Source organism: Perissodus microlepis, chromosome 9, assembly GCF_051167445.1.
Source record: "Perissodus microlepis isolate ML-2025 ecotype Zambia chromosome 9, ASM5116744v1, whole genome shotgun sequence".
NCBI classification, from domain to species: domain Eukaryota; kingdom Metazoa; phylum Chordata; class Actinopteri; order Cichliformes; family Cichlidae; genus Perissodus; species Perissodus microlepis.
In genome coordinates this window covers 10,964,172-10,978,911 of record NC_140469.1, presented here as the reverse complement: position 1 = coordinate 10,978,911, position 14,740 = coordinate 10,964,172, and the positions used below count along the sequence as shown (strand labels likewise).

General features: G+C 38.1%; 1 protein-coding gene across 1 annotated transcript; it reads left to right on the top strand.

Moving 5' to 3' along the window:
• Positions 1–1,750: 1,750 nt before the first annotated feature.
• On the top strand, positions 1,751–13,916 carry LOC146380110 (myelin-associated glycoprotein-like). The gene is made up of 7 exons (XM_084939920.1): positions 1,751–1,862; positions 11,281–11,664; positions 11,998–12,303; positions 12,414–12,674; positions 12,775–12,862; positions 13,012–13,051; positions 13,206–13,916. The coding sequence occupies exons 1-7, from the start codon at positions 1,751–1,753 to the stop codon at positions 13,446–13,448; spliced, it is 1,434 nt and encodes a 477-aa protein (XP_084796046.1). The 3' UTR covers positions 13,449–13,916.
• Positions 13,917–14,740: the final 824 nt, after the last annotated feature.

Here is a 14,740-nt window from a genome sequence, read left to right as displayed (position 1 = left end):
GGGTAGGGGAAAAGCTGTGGTTCCTCCTGTGGTTGACATGCTCTGCTAGGCCTTTACTGCAGCCACCTTCAACTGCTGCTTGTTTGTGGGTCTCTTATGCCTTCAGTTTTGTATGTAATAACTGTAAGCATGCTCTGATGGCTTGACTAGCTCGGCCTTTCTTATCTCATTTCTTTGTTTTCAAGAAACTTGTATGTTCTATTTGCAGTCACATTGTCAATAAATACTAGAGATGCAGTTTCATGCTACACCTAAACCATACCATTGCCCCCATCATGGTTGGCAGATAATCCTGTATGCATCTTAAGTTATTATCTTACCTTTATCCATACTTTTGCCTCATGATTGTGGTGCAAGTTCATCTTGGTTTCATCTGTCTGAAAATATTTTATTTCGAAAACTGTGCATATTTTTTAACCTAATCTGGCTAGCCTAATCTAGTCTAATCGGGCCATCCTGTTCTTGAGGGTAACCAGTGTTTTGCACCTCGGTGGAAACTTTCTGTATTTCCATTCGAGTCTTTGGGTTCCCACTTTAACACTGATATAAATTTCCTCCATAGTATTCTTGTTCTTTTTTGTATGCCGTGGAGGGTTTTTCTTTTCTTAATTATATCATATTACAGCTCTCTATATATTAGTCCTTAGATGTATAAGGGATTCTTTCAAATGAAAAGTTGTTATTATTTCATATTTCAGCTAGTCTTCAAAAGCATGTTATTAAAATCAGGCCATTTAAATTTTTCGACTTATCTTTTATAAATCTGACAAAATTGCTGTTTTTGTATTACTACCCTGAACTTCTATAAGTGGTTTAAAAATGACCCACATTTATTTCCTATGAAATTTCATGTGAACCTTTAATTCTTATCAGTTGTGACTGTCAATAGTATGGATTTTGTTGACCACAGTGTCTCACAGAGTTATTTTACACAGCAACAATAAACAGATAGCATTCAGAGAGCAATTCATCTGTGATTGTGTCACTGCAAACAAACAGCTTGCACCATCGGGAGGGAAGTGAAAGTTTCTTCAGTACATGCCAGACAAGCCCTAGTATGGCCTTAAGATCCTCTGGGTTTGTAACACACACATGGTCAATGCAGGAAACGCAATGGGAGCTGACAGTGCAATAAGGAGAGATCGTTAGAAGGAATTGAACATGATTTATTGATGTAAAGAATTCAGCAGAAAGATGACTGGAGTAGTGATCTCACAATCGGCTTTACAGTGTCAGAAGGTGGAAGTGATATAAATCTTAGATTAGCCACAAACACCTGGGAAGCAGAGATGAGTGACTAAAGATCTTATTAAACGTACGCATTAGCTTCACTACATGCCATCTTCTGGTTTTGTGATGCACACATCTCCTATGCAATAGATGGAATGGTTTATATGGGAATATAACCAGGAGAAAAGGTTCAGAACTATCAGAGGGGAAATATTGTCCAGAGGTTGTGCAGTAGATTCAGAAACACAGGGCATAACATCACCACAGATAACTTTGTTTTTGTTGTGCCTTTATGCCGTCTCCTGGAGAAGGATCCTCACTCTACACCAGAGTCCCTACAATAGTAGTAGTAGGGATAATTAGATTCATTGGCAACTTTACAATGGTCAGCTATGTCACATAGCTGTTGTATTCCTGAGCATGATGTGTCACAATAAAATGGTTGATGAAAATACCAGAAAGGAAAAAAAAAACAAGAGTGATCACATTCTACCACAAGGGCAAAGAGGGTGTACACATCATGGAGCAGATGGTTGGTACCTACATCCGCAAGTATCAAACACAGAGTGGACCCATGGTGCTGTGGTACATTCTTGACATTGCCACCCTTAATGCCTACACCTTTTTCAGGGGTCAGCACCCTCAAATCAAGAGTAGTGTCACCAGTGCACGATGTGTCTTCGTTAATGAGTTCTCACAGGAGCTTTTCACATCACACATGAGAAGTTGACTAGAAGGTTGCTGCAACTGCAAACCCAATCACTGAAGCAATGGAAAGGTGTATGATGATAAATGCCACAACTCGGCCACAGAAAAAAAAAAAAAAAGCAGAAGGGTTGAACAAAGAGATGGAAGTATCAGATGTGTCCAAGCAATCCACAATCTGTGGGAAAAGTACATGTGTGCAGTGATTAGAGCTAGAAACAGAAGCAGCAATTTAGTCATTTGTCAAACTATATACAGTGAGGAGATAAGGCAAGAAAACATATAGGAACTTTCTGGACAGTTACACAAACATGAACACACATTGTTATGCTGTAAGTTTTATGTAAAAAAAACAAAAGAAAAATTGAAAATATTTTAAACATTCAATGTGTTATGGTCTGGGTGAGTGCCAGTGTTTTTCCACAGAGCCGGCAGTTCCTGTGTTCCTGCTCATTGCTCTCAACTATGGGTAATTAAGCTGTTGACTTATAAGGCCAGCGCTCTCAACTTCTCTTGGCCAGATTCTCAGCTAACCACAGCTAGTGCAGGCCACTGCTGTGTTTTGTAAACATCATAGTAAATTGCCTTGAATTACATTGTACCTCTCATTCATAGCTACTCACCAGGTTACCAGACACAAATCCTCGCCATAGAACCTGCATTTGGGCGCTGGAGCTATCGACAGTCTTCATGGTCATGGTTTTTGCTCACTCCACGCACCTGCCTGCCTCCCTGCCTCAACATCAGGAGATTTGGATTTCTTACCACTCATCCAGACCACTCTCCACTCTACTGATACACCTGTGGCAAGTAAGCAGCTTAAAGGAAAATTCAGAGTCAATATCTACCAGCATTCTCTTGGAACCATACCTGAACTTGTTTACTCTTGTTTCAGTGTCTCTGACCCCCCATCCGGTCTCTCCCTTTGGCCCCAAAATCACAGAACTGCAGTTTCCACAGTTGAAATCTCACTTGTTGTTTGCATAGCTCAGGTTGCCATAGTTTTGGCTTTGTTCACGGCACAAGTTTGAACTCACTGCTCAGTTCACAGTTGAATAGCTTCATTGCATACACTTGTATTGTGCATGAACTTTGTCACTTAAACGTTCCTTGTGCTCCATCTGTGTCCTGCATTTGAGTCCTTTTCTCTCGAGTGAGCTACAACCGTGACAAAAGGATTCTTGTGTGGACCAAAATGTAAAATAAGTGTCATAAAAACAGACTGATTTTAAAATGTGTCATGTTTGACTCACTTATGGAAGAGTGTAGGGTTCAGTCATGCATCTAAGGGTTAGGTCGATTGGTAGCACTTCAGAATCAGAATATCTTTATTGTTATTGTAACAAGTACAACAAAATTAAGTGCAGTCCCTGCAGTGTCAATAGGGAAAAGTTTAAATATAAATACAAAACAATAATATAAAAAAGAAGTAGAGAACAGTCATTCAGTACATAAATAAAACCTTATTGCACAAGATGTCACCCACTGCAGTGTACTTCTCAGGTTGAACAGCTACACGGTAGAAACTGCTATTCTGTCTATTTGTTTTTGATCGTCCTGTATCCTATGCCTGACAGCAGTTGGAACAGATCATGAGCGGGGTGTGTGGAGTCATTCACGATATTTCCTGCATTCCTGAGGCGGCGAGAGCTGTGCAGTTTGTCCAGTGAGGCTAAAGAACAGGTGATCATCCCCTGGGCAATCTTTAAAAGTCCCTGAAGTGTTTTCTTCTGTGCTGTTGTGCAGTTGGAAAACCAGACACAGAAACAATAGCACAGGATGCTCTCGATAGAACGTAAATAGAAGGACACCAGCAGCTTTTGAGGGATGTTATTTTTCCTAAAGACTCTCAGGACGTACAGTCTCTGCTGAACCTTCTTTCCCAGCTCTGCTGTGTTCACACTCCCAGGGGTCCTTATATAATGATGTTCACTATTACAACAACACAACAACAACAAACTTTATTTATATAGCACATTTAAAAACCAGTGGAGTACCAAAGTACTTAACATACTTAACATATTAAGCCTTATTAAGGTATTAGTATGGTAGTAGCAGGTGTGTAATTTATCATTGATAAAGCTTTACTCATCTTCATTATGTTATCTATAAATACAGATATATTATTATAGCTGTGATCATGATTATTTAAATCCAAGAAGACAGTAGTGAGGAAGGAAGGTATGAAGTACTTCCAGGGTCCTTAATCACCAGAAAAGCTTGATGGCTAATATGTGTTTACAAGTAAATGAGTTAGTAATGTCTGTTTAAAAGCTTTCATGTGATTATTTTCATGTTGGATTTCAATAAAATATCTCCCTCTGCTGTTACTGCAGATTACTGCAACTTACTGCAACATCTGAATGAGGGTCCGTTTCACACTTCACTCAACAAATCATGAAATAGACAGGGTGGATCAGTGTGTCTGTTACACGTTTTGCTGTGATCCTGGGTTAAACTAGAGCAAGGAATCTCACATTACCCAAATTTTATTCTCTTTTTATTGACTTTTGGTGATTTTAAAATGTGTTTTAAAACTCTCACACTTAAATAAACAGCACTAAATGGACGAAATCCAGACGGCTTAACTCAACTTGACCTCACTGCTGCTTGCTGTCTCTGCTCAGAATCTATTTAATTTGTTGTTCAGCTGGAAGCTCTCAGTGGATCTTGTTTACAAACCCCATGTAACTTCAGTGAAACTGAAACAGAAAAGTTCCAGCATTAGATCTGTCTGTGGATTGTGGATGAAAAATCATTCTAATGTTTTTAAACATTTACAGAAATTAGATCTTCAACAGCAGTGAGACAGTTAACATCTATCCAATGAAGATTACAGGAGACCTGCAACAGAAAGACTGAATCACTCTGTTTTCCAATTCAATCACAACTTACACAAACACATATGACTTCAGCTGTTTGTGATCCTCTTAAAATAACAACTGAAGGAGAGAAAGTTTTCATGTTAATATAATATGTCAGATGTTACAGAGATCAGACTGTTTAAATGTTTTCTACATATAGTTCAGGTTATTCAGCAATTTCTGCACCACTGTGATCATAGTGGATGGAAAAAATTGGCACTTACTGCATTTACTGACTTTACACCTGTCAGGTAAAAGAGTGAATCCTGAATGACCAGTTTTCTCTGTTATGATATAGCAAGCATCAGAGGCGTTTGGAATGGGGGAGGGAGGTGAGTGTACATCTGTGTCAGTTTGCATGCGTATGCAAAGATGACACAAGTGCTTTACAGCATTGACATCTATGGTTGCTAATTGTGACACTGGTGTAAATATTCATCTTATATTAGCAACATCTCTCCAGAGAAAAATTCATTTTTGTTCCTGAGGATTCCAAATAAGCGGCGAAACAGTAAGCATATCAGCATTTTTACTCACCAGTGATTCTCAGCCTTTCACAACAAAAGTGATGTTGTGATGGTGACGAGTGAAACCAATATGTAAATAAAACTTCTCAAAAGAGTTTTTTCAGTTTATGTATAGCAAATCTATTAAACTGTTAATGGAGAATATAGTGGTAAAAAAAATATCTACAGGGAGTCCAGTTTGTGCTTTTCCCAAAATCTCCTAAAGTTTGTATACTGTATTTAAATGAAATTCATTAATCCTTTTTTTCTCATTTGAAGTCAAACTTTTGACATTTCACATTTAACTATCACAAATGAAGTCCAGCTGTAAAGTTACAGCAGTACTACTGTAACTGTGGACTTGAATGTGGAAACAGCTGTTTCTGAAAAATTTAAATGCTCATCACATCTGTTAATATTGAAAAAGTGAAGGCAGCATTTATTTCATGTGATTTAATTTGCTGACTTGATGAATATAAAATATGGAATTAATAATTCTTCACTTTATGGTTTTATATTTAGTTTATGTATTACTTGTGCCGTCTCTTTGTTTTGATTTTATTCCAGCAGGGTGAGCTGTTGGTGCACTACATAAAATAACATTTACAACTCACAGCATACAAGTATATCATTTAAGGATGTAGATAATTTAAGTAGAAATCATACAACAACAAAGTAATATCTTCTTAATATTTATTTTTAAATGAGATTAAAAAATAATTAAACTAAAAATTAACCTTTATGGAGTCTTTTATCATTTTATCAGCAGTGAAAACACAAAAACAAACAACATGACAACGAATCTTAACAATGTAGAGAAACAGTGGTCACAGTGTGTCTCTGACCAGCAGTCAGTGACGTTTTCAATCAATCCTTATCATGATCTTTACCTTCCTTGTCCTGTAATTCACTTTCCAACCATATCTACATCTTATAAAATGCCTTTGTGTAACCTCTCCTGTAAACTAAACCAAGCAGCAAAGGACAAGATAAAATATAAAGCATGTAAAAAATAAGAACATTGAAATGCATTAAGAACAAAACTCCTCACATTAGTGACCTCTTTTTTCTTCACAGTTTTCTTTTTCTTTTACAGAAGAGTCTACTTCAAAATGCTTGACATGTAAAGAGAAGGAAACATGAAATGTGTCACTTATGCAAGTGAAGGAGAAAAAACTATGACGGCTAAAAAAAATTTAATTTAATTTCAGTTCATTGTTATTTCTATAGAACTAATTCACAATAACAGTATAGATGTATAGTATCGAGGTATATTGCAAATATTAGACAGATAACCCCAACAATCAGTGATCCCCTATGATCAAGTACTTATAGGCAACAGCAGTGAGGAAAAACACCCTTTCAACATGAACAAACTGCCAGCAGAACCAGGCTCAGGGAGTAACAACATCTGCCATGGTTGGTTTGTGGATGAAGGGAAAGAGAAGAGTGAATTGAGGTTATAGAGAGAGAACAAAAAGTAAATGGCATGCAGTAGTGGTATATAAACATACTCTGACCAGGGGTGACATGTTTAGTCACATGTTCTTCTTAAAGTGCTGGCTGTCTTATTGGTGTCCAAAAAATAACTTGGACTCCCTAAAACATGAGTTGAAAACTGCAGCTTCTCTCCTCCTGTTATCCCCCCCAAACCCATCCTCTTTGAGAAAGTGTCTGCTCCTAGACCCCAAAAAAAACAATTTACACATAAAACAAATGACAAATATAGCATCCTCAGCTCTACCAATATTGTGGGTGTTTTTAATTACAGCCTCAACATGACATTTAATCTATCATTAGACTCAACTGACTTCTCTAAAATATTAAAGACCCCACCCACAATTTCAATTACAGTGGTTCTTATGGTATAGAAATTTGAAAGTGTTCCCTAAAATGGTGTTCCCTTAAATTTGTCTTATCATTTCTTATAAATATTTAAATGAGATGTATTTCAGAAAATTATGTAACTAAATTTAAGGATATAATACTTCCACTATTACTCTTTTCAGTACTATGTGCAAAAACAGTACACACACAAAGATTAGTTATCTCATTAATAGTGTTGCATCCTCACTGTATATGACTCTGGGTACCCAGGTATAACTGTCAAACACTCTCCTTAAAACAATTACCTTCAACACTGCTGATATTTGGAATCACCCTCTCTGATTGATGCTTCTGAGCTTACTTCAGTAATTACTGCCTCTAAATGATCAGTGTCTATTAGATCATATTCCTTTAAGACTGCTAAAAGAAGTCATACCATTTTTAATGCTTCAATCTTAAATAAGATCAAGCTATCTCTATTATTGGGCTATGTACCACAGTTAAACTGCAGGAATGTCTTAAAGAAATAAAGACCTGGATGACCTCTAAATGCATGCTTCTAAATTCAGATAAAACTGATGTTATTGTACTTGCCCCTAAAAAAATAGTCACTATCCAGATGTTTACTCTGGATGACATTAACTTGGCCTCCTGTAAAATTGTGAGGACCTTCTTCTGTGGAATCAGCTCCCAGTTTAGACACAGGAGGCAGACACTATCTCTACTTTTAACATTAGGCTTAAAACTTTCCTTTTCACTAAAACATATAGTTAGGGCAGGAACAAGTAACCCTGAGCCCACCCTTAGCAGAGATGGGCTGTAATCCAATTACTTTTTCAAATAATGATTAAAATAACACTGACACTATGACATCCCGAACCTCCTCCTCCTCCCCCTCGACTGGTGGAACTGACGTAACATCTTATAGAGCGGCTCTTCCTCAACCTCCTCCGACCACAGGTACAACATGCCCAGGACCCACTACAGTTCGCGTACAAGGCAGATGCCATCTTGTACCTCCGACACAGAGCCCACTCACACCTGGACAAGGGAAAAGACACGGTCAGGATCCTGTTTCTTGACTTTTCCCATGCCTTTAATACAATCTGCCCCTGTCTGCTTCAGGAAAAACTAAACAGGATGCAGGTGGACCCCTGCCCGGTTGCTTGGATCTCCGACTACCTCACTGACAGACCACAGTACGTCAGGCTGAAGGACATCATGTCTGACACTGTGGTTAGCAGCACAGGAGCACCACAGGGAACTGTGCTGTCCCCTCTTCTCTTTACCCTGTACACCTCTGACTTCTGCTACAACTCTGAATTATGCCATATTCAGATGTTTGCAGACGACACAGCCATCATGGGGTGTATCTAGGATGACCAGGAAGAGGAGTACAGAAGTCTGGTGAGGAACTTTGTCACATGAAGTCACACAAACCACCTGCAACTCAACACCTCAAAGACTAAGGAACTGGAGGTGGAGGTGGTCAACACATACAAGTACCTCAGGCTGTGGGTGGACAACAAACTGGACTGGTAATGTAACATGCAGCCCCTTAATAAAAAAGGCCAAAGCCGACTGTACTTCCTCAGGAGGCTGAGGTCTTTCAACATCTGCAGGAAGCTCCTGAGGATGTTTTACTAGTCAGTGGTTGCAGGAGTACTTTTCTATGCAGTGGTGTGCTGGGGAAGCAGCACAGCAAAGATGGACTCGTGCAGGCTGGAGAAACAAATCAGGAAGGCTCCCTCTGTGATCGGCATGAAGATGGACACTCTGGTGACAGTGGCAGAGAAGAAGGACATTAAAGGAACTGCTGGTCATTATGGACAATGCTGGGCATCCTCTGCACATGGGCGTGAAGAATCAGAGGAGCCTATTCAGCGACAAGTTGCTTCTCCCAAAGTCAAAGCAGACCCAAACAGACTTAAAAACTCCTTTGTCCCATCAAACTGTTTAACTCCTCACTGGAGGGGATAGGGAGGGGAAACAGGGGGACAAGGAGGACAGGAACAACTGAGCTGTAGTGCTTTTTTACACTGTGCAATATTTGCAGTATTTTTTTTCTTATATTCGACTGTGCAATATAGTCACTCAAATCTGCAATCCTATTTATACATATTATATATTCTCTATTTATATATATATGTATATGTGCATATTTATGCTTACATCCTTACTCTCATTCCCCTTATTGTGTCTGTAACATGCAACTTCTGTCGATGCTGTGCTACTGGAAGCTGAATTTACCGGAGGAACCCACCCGAGGGATTAATAAAGTTTCATCTATCTATCTATCTATCTATCTATCTATCTATCTATCTATCTATCTATCTATCTATCTATCTGTCCATCTGATTGTCTGTCTGTCTGTCAAAAGTAATAAAACAAGTTTTAAAAATATACTTTTTCATTTGATTCAATTTTATATGATGGATTATGCAGAAAAAGTAGAATTGGGCTAAAAGGCCTACTGCTTTATTATGTACTCAGTTGTGTATCATGTTTTTAAAAAGTAACTAAGTAATAAAGTAACTAATTACTTTTGAAAATATTCAGTGAAGTAACAGGATTACTTTCTTGGAGAAGTAATTAGTCAATAATTACTATTTTCAAGTAACTTGACCAGCACTGTTCCTCAGTTAAGTTGCAATAGCTTAGGTTGCTAAATGTTTCTTCTCACATTTTTCACTCACTATGTGCTTATACACCACTCTGCTTTTAATTATGAGTCATTAAGTTCTGGCTCTCTTCCACAGTGTCTTTATCCTTTCATCCTTCCATCACCCCAAATGGTCACAGCAGATGGCTGCCTCTCCCTGAGCTGGAGGTTTCTTCCTGTTAAAAGAGAGTTTTTCCTTCCCACTGTCAAAGTTTAATTGTTTGGGCTTTCATTCTATTATTATAAGGTCTTTTCCTTACATAATAAAGCATCTTGAGGCGAGTGTTATTGTGATTTGGCAGGCCTGGAGTTGGACACCCCTGTATTAGGCGATTGATGACCCCTCTGTGTGAGAGCACTGTAACATCATGATATCAACAACACTGGACGTTCTATCCTGTACTGGCATCAGTAGACAACTTAGGAAAATATAACATTTGATGACAATGTTAGTAAATAATACTAAGATGCTCTGTGATTACTACTATAAATATAATTATTTTTAAGGGTCCTCAAATTAAATTTCCTCTAGCACAACCAAAATGGTTTAAACTCACTTATAGTTGTGATTAAAACTTTCAGGTTTAAGGAAATCATAATTTCCCTCAATTACTTGTGTTTTCATAGCTCCACAAGACCTGTGCAGCTACTTGCCTGCTGTATGATACTCTGAGTTATACAATCTGTAAAAGTCTGCAAGCTTGGAATAACTCAAGTTAGTGAAAAGTATTTGCGTGTGTGGGTAATTTTGACAGGTAATTTTAAACTTTAAAAATCTTTCGCCTGACTTCCTCTATCACAGGATATTAGCAAACTGATTGTACTTCCACAGAATATTTCTCAACACCTATAGCAAATACGATCAAGCAAACTGACATTGCACTTTATTAAACTGTATGTCCTCTTCTGTGCTTCCTTATTCTAACAACAGTTAGGCGATGTGTTCCCCTGTAATTCTGGTTAAGAAATTATGTTCACTGTAAAAACCTCTCCTGAGCTGTGTGTGAACATGGTGATAGTCGGCATGTTACTGATGGTCCTCTTTGTTTCAGGTGAGCTGTTTGTTCACTATAAAGGCATTATTGGATTCATTTAAATCATTATCAGCTTTAAGGAACAAAATTAAAAGGCTGATGGAGATAAAGCTTTGTTTTTCATACTGTTCATAGTCTGACAGGTAATTGAAATACTTTTTGTTACCAACAGAATCAAAGACATGTTGTTCATGTTACAATAGATTATATTTCAAGCAACAACTATGTAATTTAGCATCATTAATCAAAAAGGGCAGATGGTGAAAATGTGACTGTCACTTCTGGATGATCTATTATAAATTTAATTTTACATAAACAATTATTTAATTTTAGGAGTACTTTGATTAAAGTTTATATCTTAAGTCCTATGGAGGACAAATTAAAATAAGACAAGTTAATGTTTCTAATAAAATGTATTAATTAATAGGTTAGGTGTGACACTGTATTTACAGGTGCTTTGGCTGAATGTCCTGATGGAGCAGACCTCTTCATAAATGCATCAAAGAAGCTGGAAGCACTGAGTGGATCTTGTTTGCAAATCCCATGTAGCTTCAGACCCAAAGAAGAACAGAAATTTATCAGCACAAGAAAAAGTATTGGAGTGTGGATTAAAAATAAATCCCAATTTGGCAGTAATCCAAACAATGTGATCTTCAACAGTAGTGGAGCAGTTAACATCTATCCAATGAGTATTACTGGGAACCTGAGTCAGAGAGACTGCACCACTCTGTTTTCTAATTTAACCACCACATACACAGACACATACTTCTTCAGAGTAGAGAGAGAACCATTCAAGGCAACAGCTTCTTGTGATCCTCTTCAAATAACAGTCAGAGGTGAGTGATTTTGAGTTTTTTATTAGAATTATATTTTTACTTTATTGGGTTTATTTGACTTGCCTTCAGTTAAGTTTCATCAGCATTTGTTGAAGAAATATTACATTTCAGTCATAATGATTGTCCCAGAATACAGTTTAATATTGGTCGAATGTTTTATTATTAAGCTAAAAAAATACTTAAATAAATAAATACTCAATAAATCATGACTTTATGAAATTAATAAAGTTATATGTAAATGTAAGATAAGATGAGTGGTTTAGAGATTTTAAACACTGGTATAAACTGCAGTGTGCTCTGTAGTGTTAATATGTCTGTGATGTGAAACCACAGATTCTCCTTGGAGGCCCAATATTACAATCCCAGGTGATCTGAAGGAGAAGGAGTCTGTCACTATAACCTGCTCAGCTCTCACTCCCTGTCCACACTCCCCTCCTCAACTCACCTGGAATCTCCAACAAGACTCTCACAACAAAATAGAGGAAAACACAGATGGAAGCTTTACAACTAAAATCCAGCAGAACATCACTCTGTCAGACACACATGATGGAAAGAAGATCAGCTGCTCTGCCAGATATCCTGTGAACCAAGGAAACGACACCAAGACAGCAGAGACAGAAGAAACTCTCAGTGTTTCATGTAAGACAATCAGAGTTTGTTGTTGGATCCTGTCAACATAGCATTTGATTCATTGGGAGGTCCACTGTTTAGAATGAATAATGGTGATTTCTGTCAATCTTTTTCTCCAGATGCTCCTAAAGACACCTCAGCATCCATCAGTCCATCAGGTTTGGTGTCAGCAGGCAGCTGGGTGAACCTGACCTGCTCCAGCAGAGCCAAACCTCCAGTCAGCAGCTTCACCTGGTTCAAGAAGAGCAGAGATGGAGCTGTGAAAGTATCTGAAGGAGAGATTTACAGCTTCAATGTAACAGATGGAGGAGTTTATTACTGTGTGGCCACTAATGATCTGCGTAATCAGACATCAGCAGAGATTAACGTGACTGTTGCAGGTAAAAGCCATTGATGTGTTACATGCTCCTGTTTCTTTTTATCCATTCAAACTCCAAACTTTAAAAACAACTTCAGGTAGTAACCTTTGTATTTCTTTAGGAGACACACTGTGGCTACTTCCTGGAGTAATTATTGGGATCATTGTACTCTTACTCTTAATTCTCCTCTGCTTGATCATCTTTGTTTGGTAAGTATCACACATCATAGCAGAAAAACACAATTAGCTACTCTCACAGATAATTTAGCTACACATTAAAAATTTCTGTTTCAAGCTTAACTTTATTCACATATATTTACATACACAGAGTTAATTTTACTGCCTCTTGTGTCTTCCAGGTCATTAAAGTCAAAGCAACAAACTCAACAACAGATTCTGGTAAGGAACTTACAAAAAAAAAAAAAAAAAAAAAAGGTTACCTGATTGTTTTGCCGATTACAGCAGTAACTTCATCAGAGCAGTCTATTTATTTAATAAAACATGAATAAGAATGGACCTAATTCACAGAGCTTTATGTTTTTTAACTCTATAGATTCAAACAAATGAAGAGCAGAAGGTTGATGAACCAGCAAGTAAAAAGGAAGAAGAGGAAGAAAACATCCATTATGGAGAGATCAGCTTCTCTGCACTGGCATATGAAGCATCGTCTAACTCAGTGCGGGACAGTGGAGAGCAGCAGCATACGGTGTACGCACAGATCAAAAAGCGAGAAAAGAGTTTAAAACAAAGGGCTCACGGCCAAGAGGAACTCTACGCTGAGGTGAAGAAAAAATGAGAACTGTTGTGAAATAATTTTACATTATCATAGAAATACACACATGGTGCCTGTAAATGTGTCATTTTCACTGCCTACAGTTCAGTGAAGTAAAACACCTAAAATCCCATTCCATGGCTTTTTTATGCCCTATTTTCCATGCTAACTTCACACGGCTGTTTTCAGATGATTTACTGTGTTCATGGTAAATGTGACTAAACGAGTAAGTGAGAAATTGCAGCACTCCAACAAGGAACTAGTTTTACACAACAACAGATGCTGTTCTGCAAAACTAAAACTTAAAACCTCAACATACTGTCGCTTTTTTTTTAAAGTATATTTTAAGTTATTATGTTCCTAAAGTATCTGCATGCTGCTACGCTGTGTGAGCTGTTGTTTGATTTTGTCAGTTGCATTTTTGAAGTTCTGCTTCAAAAAATTTTTTGTGGCACACGCCCTGAACTAACAGGTCAAGATGGCAGCACTGAATCTAAACAGAATTAAAACTGCAAACTTTGAATCTGAACTGCCATTGTTCTGTATTTTGTCTCACTAAATAAGCCATACGCAGAGCATTGATCAGGCTCTATCCGTTAAGGTGTTTTTAAAGTGTCAGGGTCCTGGGTCTCCTGACCCAGCATGTTTAGTTCTTTGTGATTTTTGTATTATTGTACTTGGGTGAGTTATTCTATGGTTTCTAGTTTCGATCCCTTGCCCTTCATGTTTCTCTGTGTCCCCTCTGTTCTGTGTAAGTCTGTGTCTGCATGTTTGAGTTTCCCTCTGTGTCTTTCGGTTCTTAGAGTCCTCTGCCTTATTGGTTTATGTGTTTCTTAGTTGCTGTCTCCACCGTGTCAAGTGTCAAGTGTCATACTTCCTGTTTTACTTTGAAGGTCCGTGTCTTATGTGAATGCGTCCTGCTTTGCTTGTCTCGTCAGTCCTGATTTCTCCCAGCTGTGCCCTCCTTCTGTGTCTCATTCCCCTCGTTACTTCCCAGTGTATTTAAACCCTGTGTTTCTCTGAATCAGTGTCGTGTCATCCCTCAAGCTGTGTGTTTCCTCGTGTGCCCCTCTGGCAAGTGTAAGTTTACATTTTCCCATTTTAGTTTTTTATGCTTTTCCCCTGTCAGCAAATAAAGCTGAGTTTTTTGAGTTCATCCCTCGAGTCTGAGTGCCTGCATCTTGGGTCCTACTCCTGCCTGCCACACAGCGTTTCATGATAAGAAGTGTTATGCTGCATCACTCCAGATACACATCACTCTGAGTTCCCAGATGTCTAAAATGCAGCACTGGAACCACAAGCCAGTATTCCCATTC

Bases quoted from the DNA above. Each gene is read 5' to 3' on its own strand.
- LOC146380110 (XM_084939920.1), top strand. From the start codon at position 1,751: ATGGAGCAGATGGTTGGTACCTACATCCGCAAGTATCAAACACAGAGT. The intron at 12,675-12,774 runs GTAAAAGCCATT...GTATTTCTTTAG, and splicing joins GATTAACGTGACTGTTGCAG to GAGACACACTGTGGCTACTT. The intron at 12,863-13,011 runs GTAAGTATCACA...TGTGTCTTCCAG, and splicing joins TGCTTGATCATCTTTGTTTG to GTCATTAAAGTCAAAGCAAC.